This window comes from Lytechinus pictus, chromosome 13 (genome assembly GCF_037042905.1).
Source record: "Lytechinus pictus isolate F3 Inbred chromosome 13, Lp3.0, whole genome shotgun sequence".
NCBI lineage: Eukaryota > Metazoa > Echinodermata > Echinoidea > Temnopleuroida > Toxopneustidae > Lytechinus > Lytechinus pictus.
Genome location: NC_087257.1, coordinates 25344679 through 25367561, shown reverse-complemented (window position 1 = coordinate 25367561; position 22883 = coordinate 25344679). Strand labels below are relative to the sequence as shown.

The 22883-nt window shown below is 35.7% G+C and overlaps 1 protein-coding gene across 1 annotated transcript in view; it reads right to left on the bottom strand.

The window, feature by feature from the left end:
* LOC129274266 (integrin alpha-8-like) overlaps positions 1–22883 on the bottom strand; it is a 51914-nt gene that overhangs the window by 5638 nt on the left and 23393 nt on the right. The window contains exons 8-23 of the mRNA XM_064108281.1: positions 21173–21261; positions 19441–19547; positions 17499–17613; positions 15950–16058; positions 14888–14982; positions 11023–11116; positions 10545–10590; positions 9489–9593; positions 8471–8526; positions 7315–7460; positions 6816–6950; positions 5679–5743; positions 3970–4120; positions 2402–2485; positions 965–1044; positions 561–650 (exon numbers count right to left, since the gene is read on the bottom strand). Coding sequence (XP_063964351.1) covers positions 561–650; positions 965–1044; positions 2402–2485; positions 3970–4120; positions 5679–5743; positions 6816–6950; positions 7315–7460; positions 8471–8526; positions 9489–9593; positions 10545–10590; positions 11023–11116; positions 14888–14982; positions 15950–16058; positions 17499–17613; positions 19441–19547; positions 21173–21261 — 1567 coding nt within the window. The remainder of the gene's footprint in view (positions 1–560; positions 651–964; positions 1045–2401; positions 2486–3969; positions 4121–5678; positions 5744–6815; positions 6951–7314; positions 7461–8470; positions 8527–9488; positions 9594–10544; positions 10591–11022; positions 11117–14887; positions 14983–15949; positions 16059–17498; positions 17614–19440; positions 19548–21172; positions 21262–22883) is intronic.

Below are 22883 nucleotides of genomic sequence, written 5' to 3'. Positions count from 1 at the left end.
GGCACTTTTTCCTGAGAATACAAGCGCTGTTTGAAATGAGCCGTTGACCTTTTGGCCTAAACATGTATCATTACAACTGAATTAGCAAAGCAATGGAATTATGTTGATTAATAAGCAAGACGACATGTTTGGATTCACTTAACAAATATCATTCATTTTAATTCATGTTATATTTATTACTTCAAGATACAGAAATATTTGAGGAGTGAGGGCTGATATATTGGACATTAAAATAATTTAAAGTAAACCATTTTTTACCAAGTGCCATCACCTAGGCAGCTCTAAAAACAAAATATCACTACTGGTGTTTCATCAAAATATTTGTCTGAGAAATTTGTTTGGTTTCGATTGGCTGAGAAGCACTGTTACTATGGTTACAGTCGGATTAAAACAGACTTTGTCGGACAAGAAATTCTACAAATCCTTTTGTGAAATACTCCACAGAAATGAGAGGAAAACAATCAAGACATGGAACATGATCTAAAACTCCCTACCTTAAAAAAACATATGAACCTAAATAAAAATGGAAGAAATGAAGAATTACATATTAGTTTTATTACCTGAGCAACTTGAGTGTGCAATCCACAGTAACTGGTACTGTCATATTCAGCTCATTGTTTTCTAGTGTGTTTGGATCCTCACTGTTCTCACTGGAGAGAAAAAAATATATATATAAAAATATATAATTTCGTTACATATTCAGAAGCAAGGTATCTAAAATTTTCATTAGTATTGTCATTATTATTATTATAATTTTGACTTTGATTCTGTTCAGACTATTATCATCACTAAATGTAACATTATCACAATTCATAATCCTTTTCCGCAATCACAACTATCATCATTATTATTCCCCAAAATTATTAGCATCATTATCACGACATGTATTACTCAAAACGAAAATTGCACTATCACAATGAAACCATGGTAACACCCTTAATAAATCAGTTTTTTGTACACTCACCTTTCAGCCTTGAAATAAAATTCTATGCTATCTTTATCCCCGCTGACTTGGAAGGTCGATAGAGTAAGGCCAAATTCAAGCTGGAAACAAAACAAATTGTGGTAGAATTGTAAGAATGAATATCTATATGTAATAGATATCATTGATAAAATCAGGCGGTATATCACTATACAGCAAGCAAAAGGGAAATACAAAAGAATTGATTGCAAAACAATTGCCTGGGCCCCATCTTACAAAGAGTTACAATTGATCCAATCCATCTCAACTGTATGGAAATCCATCCATACCATAAATTTTTTCTACAGGAAATAATACTTAATAAACAAAGAGAATCACACTTTGAGAGAACGATAAATGTATGAATACACATCATATCTAGGAAATATTTTGAACAAATTTGCATGCTGGATGTTGAAATTGCTGGCCGTCCATAGTTGTGATTGAGTGATCGGATCCATTGCAACTCTTTGTAAGACGGGGCGCTGTTCTACAGCCCATATATTCACAGTTTTTTGGGTGGAATATGGGCATGCTTGATATTGCCCTTCCTTTAGCCAAATTGGCACTTGACGGAAATGTGCCCTTCCATTATTATCAAATTTCCACAAAAATACAGTGATTCTGGTAATTTTGAAGAAATCATGAGAAAGGGCTTTCGATACTCTATCAGAAAATGTATTTAAAAAATGGACAAGATATTTTTATAATATTGGTCATACTGCCCTTTTACTTGCCAAACGCTGACATGTTAATTGCCTAATTTGGAAAGACTTTATGTTGCTCTATACCATTGTTTCAATTTTCTTCTTTCCATCAAAAATAATAACAATATAAATATTCAGTTCTTGAACAGGGTATATCACAAATATTTCTATGCAATCCATAGGGACTTGATGTTATTAACCAGGCCTTAGCAACGGAAACCTTTTTACAGCAAACAAGCATTTCAAGGAATAAATTACTGCTAGTTACCCAACAAGGCAAAATACAACAAAGATGTGTTTTTATTATTTTTACCGAAACATACCAATTGATATCCTTTTTCTTATTATGTCATGAATGACGATGCTGTGGTCTCATTACTTTTGTATTTTAAAATCGGTGCCATTTCATATAGAGAGTTTCAACTATTGTAGCTGTGCCATTATGGCAACTACAAAGGTAACGGGTTTAGCAGCCATTCACAATCACAGTTACCATAGTAACTGCAATAATGGAAGAGTTACAATACTGAAACTCTGTTTGAAACGGGCCGCAGAACTAAGGAAGGACAAGTCTGTGTAATACTTTTGCCGTCAAAATCAGTTTAATCATGAAAAGAAATTCATGACGATAACACTAGAATGGGGTACATACAACAGCAGACTGTTGCCATCCTCAAAGTAACAGTCTGCTTCAAAAATTCTAGAAGTTTGGTGCAAGGTGAGATGTACTTACAATGTTTTTGCCCACCATTGGGTTTCCAGTATCGCACGTAATAATGCGAAGATCTGAATCCTCGCTGCATGTGACTGAAAAGTCCTGAAAAAAAAAGTATAACAAGTGGATGATTCATGGTGTCAGATCGTCGGCGGTCATCCGTCGTATCACACATACAATGGTGCAAACCCATTCCAGAGAAAATCGACTTCAAAGTTACTATAATTTTCACACTTAGTTCCCCTGCCTTACAACATACTCATTGCTGGAAATAATTGGTTGGAAAGACCAAGACAATTGCTTAAAATTGGTATCTTTATTTTGACACAAAACAAAGGATCAGAGAAAATATCGCAAAACAGCTACATGTTTGTAATTTCGGTTTGACCGGTTTAGGTATTCCCTGTACAAAAATGCCATAGGCAATACAACAACCCTGACCGCACATTTGCATATTAAGTACGCGCAACTGTTGTTTGCTTTGCTACTGTACACGTTTCCTATGGGATTTGCGCATTTTATCGACAATTTGCATGGCATCGCCGTGAAAATCACCACATAACTCAGAAACTAAAATAAATTGCTGCCTTGAAATTTACTTATGAATGGAATAGGACTTGTAATTTCATTTTCTGCAAAAATCTCAAAATCAATTTTTGACCAAAATTTACCGATACGACGGTTCGAATGAACGCCGACAATATATCACCTGCCCCGGTGGTATTATTTCAAGCCAAGCCCTATTCCCCTAACTTGTATACTAAACATTGTTGATAAAGTTTGTTGTGCTACATGCATGTCTGAATAGAGTACCTATATAAGAAAGACTAATTTCTATTAATGTAACTCCTGTAAAACTCAGTTTTTGGTATAACGCCAAGCTGATATAACCAATTACATAGGAAACGTACTAGTAATTTTGACTTGAAATTTGTGACCCAGCATGTAGTCGCTTCTCAAACTTGAGTAGATAAATACATGATAGTGGAAATAAAATGGTAGATCATGATTTGTCGCTACTCTTTAAATAGTGGTACTCTTGTCTAAACAAGCCTTTACAGTGGAGTCTCAAGAATTCAGAAAGAATCCAGGGGGGGCGTTTCATGAAAGGACTTGTCAGACATTTTATCCGACAAGTCCCATTTTATCCGACAGTTACCATAGTAACAGTACCTCTCAGCCAATCAACATCAGAGAAAGATGTCAGATCTGACAACTTGTCGGATGAAAATGTTGATGAAACACTCCCCAGAAGTCATGGAAATTCTTGGAAAATGCATTTTTTTAGGTAAAACAATTAGAATTATGAAAAAAATAATCGAAACAAAATCCAATAAAAAAAAATGTGCAGAAGTACAAAATCTGCTCATCAAACCTGTTTGGGCTGTTCGGCAAGTGTAAGCCAAGCTTTATCTGCATTAAAACTTAATGTATCTCAAGGATTTTCACATTTCACAATTATTGCTTTAGCATATATTTTTAAGCTTCACCAAAGAACATGGAAAGATATGTTTAGAACAATGGAAAACAAGGATTCGGCATCATAGTAAACAGAAAAGTGGGGTCCCTAGTTTCGAGATTCTTACCATATTAGCTTTTCTTTCTAGCCGTACAAACTGAAGACCTAATGGGTAGTAGACAGACAGTGAGGACTGGAAGGCATCTTCTCCTCGATTGTTCAGAGACACACCCAACGTCAACTCTTGCGTCTGACCAATCACAATGTTCGGCAGATTTCTAAATGGTTAACAAAGGAAAAGTGTAGATGATATGAAGAAAGGGGGGAAGGACTCCAAATATTAACAAAAATTAATAGATGGTATTTTGTTCATTAAAATGTCTGGTCATCGCGATGTTTGTATCTCGCTGTGCTGGTTGTCATGAATGTAAATGTGGATAAGACTTCATGAACTCTATGAAATTCAATTTCTAAAGTCTTGTTTTGTCCAAATTGAGCTCACAATTACCCTAAAAATCCTCTCCTTATGCTTTTTCTAATTCAGTGCATACTCAAACTCAAACGCTCATTCTCTCCTCCTCCACTTGCTATATCCAAGTCTTATTCAAGAGTAATTAGGTAGCATTAGATTTCATAAACCTAACACATGACAAGGCCTCTTCTCTCCCTTAACGCTGCAATCTCCTCATTATTCACGGCCAGTAAGGCTGATTTTCTCAAATCAAAAGATTCTGAGTCATATAAATCTAAAGCTCTGTATTATACCAAGTTACTGAACAGTGCTTACCACAAAAAAGGAAACCCGTTTTCAGAGATAGATTTCACAATTATCAATTTTTTTTTAAATTTAAATTTGATACTCGTGGCAATGATGTAGTCTCATCTCTAATTTGAAACCAACAGCTTAGCAAATCGTTCACGCATGGCAGATTACAACCAATAGATATTGAGGCATATCAGAAATGATGTGCGCAGAAATTCATGTGTGAATCTGAATCCACTGTCATTTCAGAGATCAGTGAGAAAAACTTAACAAAGAAGACAAAAGAAATCATGAGCCAATCGTCAATTGATCACGCCACGGTAGTCATATCTCGAACCAATCTTGTCTAATTTTTCTGCGCAACCTGATTTTGACATTGAAATTCAAACTCATCTTACTCATTAATGCATGACCTTTCTGTCTCATATTAGGTATCAAAATTAAAAGGAATAATTGAATTAAATGATTACGTAAACAAAATATCATAATTAATATGCCTTTGAAGGAAAAATACATGGGAATCCCGGTTTCCTTTTTTTCTGGGATGCACTGTATATAGGCCCATAGCTGTAATATTCAATTCTTTTTCAATTATACCAATATTTTATTCATGTTTCTTTACTTTAACCAGACATTAAACATCATTTATTTCTATCTTGTTAATACATTGTAACCATTGCCATTCAGTATCTGGACTGCGATGATGGAAATATTCAATAAAATCCAAGTATGACTTAATGTCAAAAATATATAACACTAAGTTTATCATACCAGGGCTCCGTTGCATTAATGTTATCATTAAGGTAACTTAGTCATGCAATGGTAACTTGCATGGAATCCTTGATTCTGATTGGCTGTTGATCAGCTTTACCATGGTAGTTACTATAGGATGGCAAAGTTATATTAGTAACTTTTATGCAACGGGGTCCAGGATGTGCATTTCAAAATGAATATGTCTGCCAAGTTCCTCAACCATTTACCTATATATCATATAATTCTTTGAGGTTAATTCTATTCACATAAGTAGTAACAATTACTTGTTCTTCTTATTCTTTAAGTGATATTATACTCACGGTGTGACGGTGACGTCTAAGTCAGGGATACAGATGTTATTAACACAGTTGTTCTGAATGGATACCTGAAATACATGACAAACAAAGATTATTTATGAATTTCAAATTAATACTTAAAACATAAAGTTACTTTGACAGACTACCAATATTCCTTGATCTTGGATCATTTCATGAAACAAGTTGTCAGTGATTTTCACTCGACAACTGTTATAAGCTACTGAAATCCTTGCATCTGATTGGCTCAGAACAAATTAGTCAGAGAAAATCTGTGGCAAGGTGCTTTATGAACACTCATCTGAAGGTAATGTGGATAAGCCTCCCAGACTGAGAACCACAGGGTCAGACCAGGGTTCGAATCCAAACACATGAATAGAAAGTCCTTTGACATGCATTACCCTACATTTGCCACTCTCCACCCTGGTGGTATTAATGGCCATCAGCAGGATGCAATGCCGTGAATGCTACTTCTCAAATCAGACAGAAGTTAAAAGAACTTTCTGTGTCTTCAGGTAGATAATGCGGTAGCTTCAGGCATGTTATGCAGTGAATGTTACAGTAGCCCAAAGCCTCATGGCCAGGGGTGGATCCAGGATTTTCCAAAAGGGGGTGGGGTACATTTTCCTGAGAAAAAAATTGACAAGCAAAAAAAAAAAAAATTTGTATTTGTGTCTCTCAAAAGGGGGGGGGGGGGGGGCACGGGCCGGCTGTGCCCCCCCCCCCTCCCCCTGGATCCGCCAGTGCTGATGGCACTATGCTATATGTGAAGTACTGTAGTAAAAGCTTGTTTTTCATAAGCTCCATGTGTCTGAATCTCCCAACTACATCCACAATGAAATACTGGTTCCAATTTCAAGTGTACTGAATGACTCGACCGGTGTTTTCAACCAATGACCTTCCAGCTGAAGGGCCAATACTCTCTGTTGAAAATACGGAGCAACAGTATGATTGATAATTGTGTTGTTGCAAATAGCTTGTCATAGCTGTATGCAGTGACTCGGCCGAAACCAATACATAGCTCAACACAATAGCCAAATCATCTGTAATTTCCTTTGTTGTCTATTTATGATGGCAGCAGTGGGATGAAAACCCATGCCATCAAAATATCATATTATTTTACATCATATCAGTGGGACTGACCTGCTTGGTTAGTGTAGACATAGTAGCCATATCGATGATGGGTAGAATCTCGTGTGATTGGAGCTGGGACTCATCGTTGTTTAGGTCATACTGCAGGGTGACTTTGATAGGAGTAAGCTTGTCTTCAATGCTGTTCTGTATGACAAAGAAAAGAAAAGTTCTGGTATACTTGGAGTGTTTTGGCACAGTGGATTAGTCTCCAGACTTTGAGGGTCGAGGGTTCGAATCTCAGCCATGGTGTAAAGTCCTTCAGCAAGAAATTGATCCACAATGAGCTGCACTCAACCCAGGTGAGCTAAATGGGTACCATCAGAAGAAATTCTTTAAATGCAGATGGGGCTAACGATGCTGCAGTAATATATAGTGCACCACTGAATAGGCAACTAGATAATCAGCATCTAATAAATGCTATAAATTATTATATCATATGTAAAACTTTTTCATTTTTTTAAATATTTGGGTCATCTAGGTCATTTTTGTAATACATGGATGAGCTTACCCCAACATATGCACGTAGAGGGTCGCAAAACTGAGTACTGACAGCCAGGCGCCGGGTCTTGGTGATCTCGCTCATGTCATTGTCGACGAACATCGCTCTCCTGTTAGCAATGATTCCAGAATCCACTGTCACTGTATAACTGATGTCTGTTTGGCAAAAAAGAAGAAAGAGAATAGAAGATACTTAACAGTGTTTTGTAATAATCCTTGCGGCATGTTCGCTACATGTAGGGAATTTGTCTCTCTCTCTCTCGGTCACTGGTTTTCAACAGAGCAAGATTCCAAGTTCAATAATCAAGGCATATTCAATGCTTGAGTTTACCAGTCTAGTGTATAATGTGAATGGGATTAACCTTCATCTAGGCCTAAAAGAATAGACATAGGGGATGTATAAGCAGAGGAACTTCCAAAATTCAGAAACAGATGGGGAGCAAATGGCAAATTTGAAAATAGAGGGGGCGTAAATGGCAAATTTCTTAGATTTAGCTATATAGGTATGTTCAATCGACAGTTTTCAAAATAAAGGGGATGTGTGCCCCCTTGCACACCCACCAGGGGTCCGGTTCATAAAGCTGTTCGTAACTTAAGAGTGACTTTAAGAACGACTGGTGATCCTTTCTTATGCGCTAAACCATCGCCAATGAATCTACCATTAACCACAAGAAAGGATCACCAGTCGTTTTTTAAAGTCGCTCTTAACTTACTTTATGAAACACCCACCTGGATCCACCACTGCATAGAAAGTGCCAACACTCCCAGTAATGATCAAAATAAGATAAGAGCGTTTTTAATGTTAAAAAATTGAAAGATGTTGAAACTTGTGAGACATTTCCTATTTTTAAGCAAGCACCATGAGCGCCCATCTGAGGTGGATACCAGCGCTATATGAGAACCCATCATCATCATCATCATTGTCACATCTACCTAAATGTCAAAAGCAGTTGTGTTGATCAGCAATGACATACCAATGAGAAATGATTAGCCTATGTTTGCATTGGTTAGGCAAGTGCTGGGAATTCAGTGATGAGTAAGTCTCAAAAGAAGATTACATGGAACGCTTAGTCGCTTGCTTTCCATTTGCAGATATATTGCATCAAAGGTTGGGGGGACGTGCCTCCCCCTCCCCCAACGCCAATACAGTATTAAGCTGAACTTACCAATATGGTCAGGAAGGAAATTTCCGGTGTAGGTGAAACAGGTCATGGCAATAAAACTAGAAAGAAAATAAAAGTTTGAACATCAGTTTACATATATCAATAAGGGAAATGGAAATGCTACCATCACTTTGAATTAAAGGAGTTTTAATGCACGGGTCAGTACTTTCAAGATGAGTGGAACTTTTATTACCAGTTTGACTGTCATCATTTTCACTTTCATGATCACATTCATCATATCCATCACAATCATTTCACATCATGATTATTTCTCACCATAATCACCATTAATCATGATCATCATAATCATATTTACCATCAGCATTCTCATCATGATCACCATTATAATTATCGTCCTGCTCCTTATCATCATCATTTCCATCGCTATTTTCAACATAATTTTTCTCATCATCACCATCATCATTGTCATCGTCAGTGGGGGCGTCGTGGTCTAGCGGTTATGACTCTCGTCTTTCAATCAGAGGGACGTGGGTTCGATTCCTAGCCATGGCGTGTTTTCCTTCAGCAAGAAATTCACCCACATTGTGCTGCACTCAACCCAGGTGAGGTGAATGGGTACCTGGCAGGATTAATTCCTCGAATGCACCAAGGTCCTTTAGCAGCTGGAGCTAAAGCCGGGGTAATACATAGTGCGCCATTGAATAGGCAACTAGATAATTGGCGCCTCATAAATGCTATATATTATTATCATCACCACCGCCACCACCATCGTCATCATCCCCATCATCATCACCACCACCTTCGTCATCATCATCATCACCATCACCATCACCATCACCATCATCATCATCTACATCATCACCATCACCATCACCATCATCATCATCATCATCACCATCACCATCATCATCATCATCATCATCATCATCATCACCATCACCATCATCATCATCATCACCATCACCATCATCATCATCATCATCCTCACCATCACCATCATCATCATCATCATCATCACCATCACCATCATCATCATCATCATCCTCATCTTGCTACCCACCTGGTAACCATGGTACCATCTGCAAGCTCATATGTTTTGTTTTCAAGGTTGATTCCAATTGGCTCAGTGTTCAGCGTGGCATCCAGTGAAACCACTGGTCGAGTCCTATCAAAAAAGAATAAGTGTATTTTCAAAAGGTAATCAAGCATTAAGAGACACAGTCCTGCATGTTTCCAGACTATCGTTAAAACTTTCAAAGTCTCAATGGCATTATGCAGATAAGATTAAAAGCACAAATTTTCAATTAACAACAATTAAAGTACAAAGGGAGTTCTTGCAGTGGGGTTTAAATTTCCGATAAGATCTTTATTTGATTTGACTTATTGTCCATAACATGGAAATTCTATGTTGGCCAGATTCAAATACATTGTATACAAATTAGACAATATAATGACAATAAATACACTGTACATCTAGGCCCTGTCCTACATAGAGTTACGATTGATCCAATCAATCATAACTCTATGGAAATCCATTAGTGTCATAATGTTTTCTACAGGAAATTTGCAAAATGTCCTCTGTAAACGAAGGAGAACACACCAAATTGTCAAGAAATCAATGAATTTATAGATATACATTCATATCTAGACATTTTTTTAACAAACATGCATTTTATATGTTGACTTTGCTGGCTTTCCATAGTTGCAACTGATTGGATAAATCGCAACTCTGTGTAAGACGGGGCCCTGACCTAATATCACTGTAAAATGGGGAAAAAATGCTCTAGAGTATTCTGCTCCAGGGGCCTGTTGCATAAAACTTTTTACCTGAGAAAACTCTGGTAAAAACTGAAAACAAAGGTTAGTCTGATTTCTGCCATTGACTTTAACACAGGGCAAAAACTCCGGTAAAAACAACCTGAGTTTTCTCAGGTAAAAAGTTTTATGCAACGGGCCCCAGATGTCTTAACATTATCATCATCAAATATTTTCATTAATATTGCTTAACATTCTTTTTATATATATTGACAAATTAATGTCACCAAAAGCATGGTACTATTTTTTATGTATGAAATATTATTTCTGATGGATGTCTGATGAATTGACAGTGACCTACCTGATAAGTACAGCAGTATTGGCACTCTCTGCTCCAACCAGAAGATCTGCATCAAACAAATATAATTAAATCAAATTAGATATTTTGATGTCCAGAAAGGCACAAAGTGATAAAGGGACATTAAAACCTTTTTACATGCCTTAATGAGACATAACATAACCCCAAGTATTATATTTTGGAGAACTGTGCATGCATTCGAGACTTGGAACTTCAAATGAAAAAAAAAAACAAGGAAATACTGTATTTATGTAATTAGGAATCACAATAAAAATTAGAATTTAAATCTCATGTCTTAACTTTTACTTGAATTTTAAATGTAAAATTGAGTATCAGAAATTGAAAAGTGGAAATAGGTAACTGATAATTGTGAATCAATAAATGAGAATCCAAAATCTAGAACCGAAAATCTGGAATTGAGATTCAAAAATTAGAATAGGCAAATAATCAGATTTGATCATTTTTTATTTGAATGATTTACCAGGATATTTGTTCTTGTCCATATCTTGTCCGCCCTGAAGTGAGAAACCAAATGTTGTGATTCCAGTATGGCCAAGTTTGGATGGGGTCAGTACCTGCAGATGTCAAAGGATGAACAAAAGACGACATTTGAATGGAGACGATTAATCAGAATGCTAATATAGGAGATGAGTTGGATACACGGAGGGGGTGATCTGGGTTTTAAATCAAATCTAAAGGCCATCGCACACCTTACGACCCGACTGGTCTATGACTGGTCTGCGACTGAGTGAAGGGAAATATGATGTCACAGCTCTTATTGTCAACTTAAGAGTCGCAGACTGGTCAGAGACAAATCGCAAGGAAAATTGTAAGGATTTGACATGTTGAATCCTTACAACTGAATCACAAGCTCAATCCAACTTCCAGTCAATCAGACAGCAGAGTCGCGATGCGTACATGATATGCAATGCGCATACGCAGTAATAAGCGTCATTTTCTCAGTTGCTTTGGCAAAAAGCACATGCGTGAGTCGTAGACCGCATGGTAGTCGGATCGCATGGTGTGCGGTGTCGAGGCTTATGACTACCTTGCGATTCATCTCCACTCAGTTGCGGACCAGTCGGGCATAAGGTGTGCGGTGGCCTTAACATTGTGCCAATAACTGAATAAAACCAGAGTACAAGATACAGGGATGCATCACTATAAACCTAATTATTTTGCACATACTTGTTTTTATTTGCGCTTAACTATTTGAAAGAATTTGATCGATATATTTGTTTTGTTGCCGTGCAACAAACGATATGTATTTGCCCTTGCAACATTCTTCATGTTGATGCCTCTGTACAACTAAAAAATGTTACCTGCAAGAGCCTTTACAAATTAAAACCTAGTTTTGATCAAGCTGCTTTTCCACATCAAATTTGAAAACTGAAAGTAAAATCAAAGTTCCCTTTGGTTAGTATTAAAATATATTATTTTCACACTATTATAATATTTGGGTTCTTTTATCATCTTTGTACAGGACCCAACTTTTACAAGCTTCTCTTGTTTTGAGGTTCCTTCAAATTTTGTTGATTATCTTTTAAAATTTACTCTGAATTGAAATAGAAAATAAATGAATTTTACATGGAGTGAAAGTCTGATAAATCATCATACATCCAATGAGTATGGATCAACTTTCTAATAACGAGACAAGGGGAGTTGAACATTTAATCTTATCAATTCCCCCGAGGCTTGTTGATGGAAATTCCCCATTTTCCCCTGGGTTCCTATTAGTTTCTTGACACTACATGCCACTGCCCTGTGAAACACTCCCTAAATAATTAATAACTTACACTGGAAGTCTAGCTCGGCTTCCTGAGCTTGCTCTTGGCAGGAAAATAGAGAAAATGTTGTAATTTTCTTCCCTTAAAGTGTGATGGCCGGTTCTGATAAAGTGCTAAGACTGTTCCACTTTGGGCAGTTTTGTGGCATTTCTTAGTGATTTTTGAGAAAGCGCAGCTTGTTAACAGGAATAGCCGGTTCGGATTTAGACTTCAGACTGTTCTAATTTAGCTATTTCAAGGTATTTGTTGACAGTATCAAGAAAAAGAACAGTTTGGTACGAGGAATAGCATCTGAGATAAAAATTTCAGACTGTTTCAATTTTATTTTTCAACACATTTCTTCAAAATTATCATCATTGCAAGGATCATTATCACTAGGGCCCATAACACAAAGCTTAGCAATCATCGTTGAACATATTTTATGATTGATTGCATTGACTACAATGTACAATTAATCATGAAAATCAAGTGTACGACTTGTGTTACGGGACCCAGATATCAACTTAAAACCATGTGGCCTGCTTTTTAGCTTTTTTGACAAAAAGAGAATCACCAATTCTTAACTAGCTTAAAAACTATTCAAATAAAAAAAGACCATACTTCACTGTTTATAACTGACCTGACCTGAGAAAATTTATATCATACATGTAATTATCAAAGAAGATTTATATCAGATCAAAGAAATATTCTTAATTTACACTACTGATTAGACTAACATTACAAGGGATTTATAGTATTTTTTCATTTTTTTCATTTGTTACTAAGAGTTACATAAGCCAACTGGCTATTACATCATCACGTATACAAGCGAGATTATAGTCTTTACTTTGACGCAACTTCCATCTACATTCCACTTTGCTTAATAAGTATACAAATCTTCAGGTTTATTTTCTTATTATAAAAGAGACATGAAGGTATCATGATAACCTGTTTGTTTTTAATAGGGTTTTGTTTGAAAGAGTTTTTAAGGAAGACTGCTGTAATAATATGTTAATACAGTAGAATCAAAGAGAGATTTCCAATATAAAGTCTGCAACTATTCAGTTTTGCTGAAAAGTAAACAACCAAATTAACTCTGGCATATTATAAATGGGATCAATTTCAACTCTTTGATTTTTTAAATAGTTTTTTTAAGGGAGATTGATATAAGCATACACAGGAGGATCAAAGAGGAATTCATGATTAAGTTTGCAACCACAAATTTGTTGAACACCAAATCTTTTTACCCCAAAAGAAGAAAAATATTTGCGAAGTCATAGTCATGATCAATTTCAACTTTAGTATTTGTAATGGAGATTACTATGAATTATACAAGGGAAGAACTAGTTGAAATCCAATATCAAGTATGTAATTTGGTTAGAAACCAAAACTGTCTGGCCCATTAGATACGAATAACTTTGGTAATATTTGTGATCAATATCAGTTTATGGGGTTTGTTTTAAGATTAATGGTGAAATATGATAAGGAGGAATGAAAAGAATACAAACAAAAAAGAGCATTCAATTATAAGGCCTGTAAGTACACTTTTTAAAGCAATACATTTCTTCCCCTAACAGAAAAAAAAAACGATCTAGGGCAAATTATTGTTGTGATAAATTTTATAAACAATAATTTTTTAAGGAAACTAATCTCAAACATATACATGAGGAACAAAGAGGAATTGAATATCAAGCCTTAGACTGCACTTTTTAAAGCAAAACTTTTCTTCAGCCAAAACAGAAAAAAAGTAATCATGGGCAAATCAAAGTTGCGATCGATGACAAGCTTCTGCATCTTGGCAAGCGACCGATTTTGCATTCATTTTTGCCAACATATCACGTATGAGTGTGTCGGATCAGTAGCAGGCAAGTGAGATGTGTGCCAGTGATTAGAATAGGAAGTCCTACATGTGGGTGGTCCAGCTACTGCAGGAGAGTTATTTGTCCTCACCTTGAGTGCTGTGTTTACTAATAGGCTTTTTAATAGTCTTTAATTCTAATAAATCCATTTAATTTTCCCTTCTCTGTGTTTCGGCTGAGGATTTGAAATCTTTTTCAAAAGAGTTTGAAATGAGATATCAGGAATTAGAGCTTTGAGCCAGAAATCATTCAAAAAATTGAAAACAGTTTTTACTACACCTTCAGTATATCAATAAACAATCATTTCACACTTATTTCTAAAAAGAATACAAAAAGTCATAACGAACCATTAAAAAAACTGAAATTTATGCATTTTATATTACATAACACATGAGGCCGCTGCTCGTTTATGACATCACAAATCCAAAACTTTAAATTTCTAATAACATTCTATATCTTTAATGCATTTTCCTCAAATCTTCACCAATATTTTTTTATTATTTTTTTCTGCTATTTTACAATAAACTTTTCTTCAGGGTGAACTTCCCTTTAAATAACTTTTCGATTTTTATCCATTCTTGATGAAATCTGCTGTTGTGCTTCTAAAATTTTCATATTTATTCTAAATACATCATTTTCAGCTTGGAATACCATGTAACACTTCAACAAAAATATAATCTGGATTTATTAAAGATCTTCTAGCACCAAGTGTTTTCCTTACCTGTGCTGGTGTTGACTTAAGTCCATTTGCACTTCCATGATAGATATACACAGCTCCAGCATCATCACCTTCATACGGGGCACCGATCGCAACATCTGGTTTTAAGGAAACAAAAATATATTATTTACATCTGTAGGAGGAGCTCTGTAACTTATGAACTGTGCAACAAGTTAACTCTACATTTTCTAGAAAATACTGGTAGTAGATGATTTAGGTGTGAATGGTGTCCCATTATCCACGGATGTGTAGCTTTATGGTTTGCTTTGGGGGTATCAGCATTATAAAAAATAACATAAAAAAACATCAAAATTGTCCTCATTATTAATAAATATGCATATTGTCAGCATTATTATCATCGTTATGAACATCATTAACATCATGCTCATGATCATTTTTTTCATTATCATTCATACTGGTATTTTACCAACACGAACATCATCATCTTATAAGATCATTATGGTTCCTCTACTACTATCATTCCAATTACCATCATCCCTACAATATTTTTGTGTAATATCTATATTATCATCATCATCACTAATCACATAATCATAACCACCATTGTCATCAACACCACCACCACCATCACCACCACCACTTTCACCATCATCATCATCACCATCATCATCATCACCATCATCATCATCATCATCATCACCATCATCATCATTACCACCACCACCACTTTCACCATCATCATCATCATCATCATCCTCATCATCACCCTCACCATCACCACCACCATTATCATCATCATAATCACCATCATCATCACCCTCACCATCATCACCACCATCATCATCATCACCCTCATCATCACCCTCACCATCACCACCATCATTATCATCATCATCATCGCCATCATCATCATCATAACCACCACCACCACTTTCACCATCATCATCACCATCATCCTCATCATCCTCAAATCACCATCACCATCATCATCATCATCATCATCATCATCACCATCACCATCACCATCACCACCACCACCACCATCATCATCATCATCATCATCATCATCATGATCACCATCACCATCGTCACTATGTTTCTCACCATTAAATCCATCTTGGTTTGAGTCACCAATTGAAGCAATCGAGAGGCCAAAGCGTGACCTTATCTGCCCTCCAATCAGAGTACTGCTAAGACTCAGTCTATTACTAGCCTATAAATTACAAAAAGACAAGTATGAAGTTTTCAGCAAATGCATTAAATCCTTAAGGTTCAGCGTAGGAAAAATTAGTTTCTTGGATATTCAACTATATCATTGGTGAGCTGTTAAAATCATGTATCTGACAATAGAAAAAATTGTGGATAGCTCAGAAAAAGCTGTATTTGAAATCATGGCAATGAGGCAACTTCATAATGTAAGAAAGCAGTCTCATATTTGTAAGCAAAATATGTTGCCACTTATGTCATAACTCTACAAATAACACTCTTTCTGAACTAATTAAATTTTGTTTTTAATTTTGAGATACAAGGTTTAACAGCCCATCAATGGCATACATACAGTTGGGGCCAAAAGTTTACATACACCCATGGAATTCAGTGAAATTTGTTTGCTTGCCGAACAAATTGTAAAATTTACTTTATCATCAGAAGTATAAATACTACTACCATGACAAAGTTGGTATCAAATGAAAGAGCATATGAAGCTCTTTCACATGAATGGGATGCTGTTGGGATTCAAGTCTATTTCAGGGGGAATTTTCTTTAAAGAAAAAAAATGTAATATTCATGCCAAATGTATTCTATTGTTTGTTATTATAATTTCAAATATTGTTTCATAGAAATATATAAATGTCAAATCTATGAGTTATATTACATTTTCTATAATGATACCTGCCTTGAACCAGTATATGTTCATGGACCTGGTTTTGCTTGTTACTTTTTCATTGTTTCACTTTGTTCATTTGTATACTGCTTTTCTTTGAATAAAGAAATGATTAAAATCAGCCACAGAACAAAAAAGTGTAATCTGAAATGTTTGTGTTGAAAAGTAACTAGCATAAATATGAAATGTTTTTATCAAGTTATTATTTTTAATTTGTCTAAAAAATGAAGATTTTTGGAGAAAAATGACACCTAAATATTTTCCAGGTCCTGATGACAAAGCAATGTGATGAAGGGGCATGACATATTCATTTGTTTGATATCAAATTCGTCATGACAGCACAAATACTTCATAAGATACAGTAAATTTTATGATGTTTGGCTGGTGTCAACTTTTCTTTGAATTTCCTGGGTGTATGTAAACTTCTGGCTTCAACTGTATATACTCCTGTCAAACTACAAATTAATGCACATTCTGGAAAGTAATCTTCACTCAAGCAAAATTGGTTAATTGAATATTCAGAGAGTAAGTTTTCTGCATGAATCACATTAAAAATGGCACCTTTTACAAGAGTACCGTACATCTCGCGAAAGAAACTTCATCTCTGCATCTGTCGATTCTACATACAATGTAGCTACCACAAGGTATAATAGAGTATGTAAGAGTCAGAATTGAATAAAAGCAGGAAAATCATGTATAGAATTGTCTAAAAATCATGTTTCTAGGGTTAGATGTAAGCATGAAATGAACGCAGCCTGTGATTATACCTACCCTAGGTCCGACGTCAGGATTCTGTAGGTAAACGTACACACAGCCTGCTTCCCATCTCTGTATGGCAGGCGCATCATCCATGTACATTGGTGCTCCAACCAGCAGGTCGTCATAGCTACAAGGTCACAGGTCAGGGGGTCAGAGGTCATAATACAGAGTGGGAACAGGAAAGGAAATGTAAAACAAGGGCAGGAGAGAACAATCATGAATTAAAAGTGATAATGAAAATCCTTATCATGAGTGCTTGGATCTATAGTGATGGTACCGTCATTTCGGTGATACCCGACTCCAAACCAAATGATGGTATGTCAATGGAAATAACGTGATAGCTTTGGTTCGTTTGGGGAGGATTTCATGGAAAGACTAGTTGGACGTTTTATCCAACAAGTCCTGAGGAGCGTTTCATGAAAGGGAGTCTGGGGAGAATTTCATGAAAAGACTAGTTGGACGTTTTATCCAACAAGTCCTTAGGAGCGTTTCATGAAAGGACTTGTCGGATGTTTCATCCAAAAAGTCCTGTTTATCCATCAGCAACCTCAGGAACCTTTCTTCTCAGCCAATCAAAATCAAGGAGTATAGTCAGATGCGACAACTTGCCGAACACACAAGTAGATGAAACCCTCCTCAGGATAAGGTAAAGCCGGTGTGATTGTGCCATTACCATACAAACTAAAGAGACTGAAAAATCCACAGAAATTGTCCATGATATTGCCTGGAAAAACAAGACAATGATTACTGTATACGCTGTTATTTTTTAGTATTTATTTTTCGCGCTTGGCGGCTTCAAACATATTCGCGGGTTCTTGAATTCTCACTGCACACTCAACAATCACAAAGTCACTTCGTTCTTCCCAATCTGTGAATGGTTTTAATTAACATTTCAGCAAGGAAATTGTATTTTCTGATCATAATTCTAGCTCTAAAGCAGCATAATTCAGCATTGTTTTGATCCAATCATGAGCTTTTGTGACATTTAACGCAACTGTTCTTTGCAGGTTGGACATCGGGGATGGAAGCGCTGCTGGCCGGGTATGGACAGCCGAAATCCAGGTAAGCACCGGGCAGATTACAGCTATTAAAAGTGCATGGGATCAATCAACAAACCTAGGCAATCGACAAGACGTCTTCTTAAAAACTAAACAGATCTAAACACTCACCAATCAAACAGCAAAAGCAACTTATATTTCAGGCAAAATCATAATTTAAATACCGATCTGTGACTGTTAAAAAAAAATTATCGCATTGGAACAAATTCTCGCTATGCACATGATTTTGGAGCTCAAGCTTGCTTGCTTAAATGTCGCCCTCTATAGGTCAAATTTTGCAGTCTCTTTGCCAAAACGATACAAGTAATTGAACTGCGGTTCAAAACTTGCATTCAAATAGATGCTCATAAATTCGTGTGTTTTTTAATTCGCGCTCGCCGATCTTGCCATGAAATCCGCGAAAACTTCCACTCTTACAGTAGTTTAAACTTTCCAGTAATCTGAATATGTGTCTTTAGTTGAATTCTAAACTAGGATAGCTGGTGACTGCTGGTCACAGTAAGGTAGAGATTGAAGGCCAGAAAAATACAGTTGAAGATGAATGGACATTTTCAAGACTTCTTTCGAACAAAAACATTGATATTGAATCTCTTTAAAGAGATTCAACACTTGCCCTTTAAGTATTTTATTGAATACCCACCCTGGCATATAAAAATGGAAACTTCTGATGCAAATGTATAAGTAAATCGATCAAAGCTAAATTAGGCAAACGATTGATCATCCCTTTATGTGGGTTGATCCATTATGACTATTGAACTCTATGGACAGGTTCATAACAACCACTGAACTAATTTGATGCAGGGTAATTTTTATGACAATTGAACTGGTGTTGGCCAAACCATTTTGACCTTTTAAACTACTGGAGGCTAAAATTAGTGCATAATATGTATACTCACGTATCGTTATTAACATCAACTACAGTTACACTGTATCCAAAGTAGGCCACGATCTGCGTCCCCACTACTTGGTTGAACTGATTCAAGTTCTGGTCAAAGATGGCTACCTGAAATTGGGAAAGTAAAATGTGTAGAATATTAAAGAAGACTATTAAAATGCATACTTCAGAAATCTTTACCTATATCCTAGGTTAGACATCCCTAGTTTTCGTTTTTCTAAATGGCCAACTCCTTGTACTACAGTGTTCTTAATATCACACACCATATTCTTTAATATGCACGAAATGCATGATATAGCCTTTGCAATAATGAAATCTTTAAAAACATTATCTGAAGTTGTTATGCAGGTAGAGCTTGGAAAGAACTTTCTAATCACTGCAAACAGCTTCCATTGGCAAATTTTTCACGAATGAACCGGGTTTTTTTCCATTGGATTTTGATTTGACTATAATTGTGACATATATATGATTCTGATAGAAAATGAGTTATTGCTCATTAATAAGTAAAATACGCAAGCATTCTGCTTGTAAACATGCCCTCTTCCAATATACGGTGTGTTGGCTCAGTTGGTAGAGCGTCCGTTTCACAACCAGGAGGTCGGGGGTTCAAACCCCGGCCGCGTCAGACCAAAAGACGTTAAAAGATGGGAGTTGCTGCTACCCTGTTTGCCGTTCAACGCTTAACGAATAAAGGGATAGAGCCTCAAAACGCTGCACAGCGGCTGGCAGGCCCACGATGAATTGGGCAAGCAAATTTTCGGAGTATTTCATTTCATGTCTATTTCGAACAATAAAATATGGATTTTCATAATTTTCATCATATTAGTACACATGCACTTGTCAATTGTACTTATCCATGTCTGTGATTTTCAGCTTACTTTCCATTTTCAGTAACTTAAAGGTCAAATCCACCCCAGAAAAATGTTGATTTGAATAAATAGAGAAAAATCAAACTAACATTAAACACTAAAAATCGGATGTACAATAAGAAAGTTGACATTTTAAAGTTTAGATTATTTTTCAAAAAACAGTGATATGCACAACTGAGTGACATGCAAATGAGATAGTTGATGATGTCCCTCACTCACTATTTGTTTTGTTTTTTATTGTTTGAATTATATATTTCATTTTTTACAAATTTGACAATAAGGACCAACTTGACTGAACCATATAGTATTAAACAATGCTAATTCCACATGATCTGGGAGGAATTAATCGTTGATTCACTTGGCAATGAGGAGAAAATTAAAATATTTCATATAATAAAATACAAAAGAAATAGTGAGTGGATGACGTCATCAGTCTCCTCATTTGCATGCAGACCAGGATGTGCATATAACTGTTTTGTGAAATTAAGCGAAACTTTAAATGTCATAACTTTCTTATTTTACATCCGATTTTGATGAAATTTTCAGTGTTAGGTTTGTTGGATTTTTCTCTTTTTATTCAAGCAACATTTTGTTGGAGTGGACTTGTCCTTTAACCTATAAACCTACTAGATCTAGTTCTAACATGGCAAGTCAACCATTCACATTTAACTTTTTTTCAACATTGAAATTTTAAAATTAATATTCACTGAAACTACTTGAGTTTAGCTTCAAAAAGTGGCTTTAATCTTACTGAAGTTTGGATATCTATATCTAAAATTAGTGAAAAAGCATAAATGCTAAATAATTATAAATATTGACCAATAGGTCTATTAATTTTGATTGATTAAAGAAATGAATCCATACCAGTCCCATTAGAGATTCTGCTCTTGGGGTGCCAACAACGTAATCTTGTACTCCATCTCCGTTAAAGTCACCTAGCGCAAGGGAATAACCTGGAAAGATGAGAACAAAGTATGAGAATGAGAATGGTGAGAGACTAAAAAACAGGAAAAAAGACACACACTCTATAAATTTCAAGGAAATAAAATAATTCCACATCAGCTGACAATAGTTACCAGCTGAATATTGCATTTATTTACAATCCTTTAGGACTAACTTTTACATCTCAAAAAGATATAAATTCAAATCATTTAGCTTTATGATAATCCACAAGGTTAAAAATCTAACTCTAATATTCAGCTGGTCACTGTCCACATTTATTTTAAATCCTTGGAATTTACAAAAAGCAAGTGAAAGAGTGAGAAGAGAGAGAGAAAGACACACACAGATTGGGGGAGAGGGTATGAAATATAGAGAGAGACAGCTAGAGGGAGAGAGAAGAAAAATAGGAGACAGAAAGCTAGTGTCACAAAAGCATGACAAGACTAATATTGCAGCAGAAAAGAGTCAGGGACGTACACTTATAAATTTCAAGATAAAAAACCCTCATCATTTTTAACAAGTAAATGTGTCAGCATTGTGACAATTTGCACCATACTGCAAAATTACCAGAAAGAAACCATGTAATTAAAACAAATCTTTGACATCATTACTCTGAATAACAAAGATTTAGAATAAATCCAGATGAGCTGTGAATAGTCACCAGATGAATAATAGACTTAGATTTAAACCTTGTTGATAAAACTATAAGATTCGAATTTATATCTTTTGAGATTTAAAAGTTAATCGTTGAAGATAAAAATAAACCCAATATTAAATGGTCATAATTCACAGCCCATCAGGTGTTATTCTAAATCATTGAAATTTAGAGGGATGACACAAGGATGACATGCAGAAAGTTTCCACGCGCATTACGAAAACAAATAAAGCCCCTATAGGGGGGAAGGAAAATATACACATCCAGGCAGGCTTTCCCTCCAAAAAACAATCAATTTTGGGGCAAAGTCTAAAACAGATCAAAATCAATGTACATGTATGTACCCAAGTGAAACCAATTCAACGAGTCATCTGCACAATTGAAGTGATTCTAAAGCTTCTCACGCCACGGATTGGAAAGGAAGTCATTTATATCCTTGTACATTAATTGCCTATATGTAATTCAATAATAATTAAGTGGTTTCAATAGTCAAGAGTGTGCAGTTTATCTTTCAATTCCGAAATTGAATCGGAAATAAACAAAATGATAAAGTGCTTTGGTCTTTGGTGGGAGTCTGTTTCAGCCAACTGAAAATGAAACTAGCCATTGAGGAAGAACAATTTTCAGGGTGCTCAAACTTCTGTTCACAAAATGGTAAATGCAAATGTTTGTTAACTACCATTGTGCATTATCAAAACATGATAACATGGTAAAACAGGAAAAGTTCCTGCAAAGATATGGACAAATAACGGTAAAGTCAAGTTGAAAATAATATTTTCTGAATGGAGTTATTTTTCCTTCTTCTTTTAAGTTTTCATTGAACCTACAAGCAATTTACAGAGAAACTTTGTCCCGTTAAGTGGACTACTTCCAATATTTTGCAGGCGAATCACCGTTTGTTTTTTGTATTTTTGCAAACCAATGGCAGATTCTATTCTATGTCTGCAATGATTTTTGCAAAAACATTCAATAAGTAGT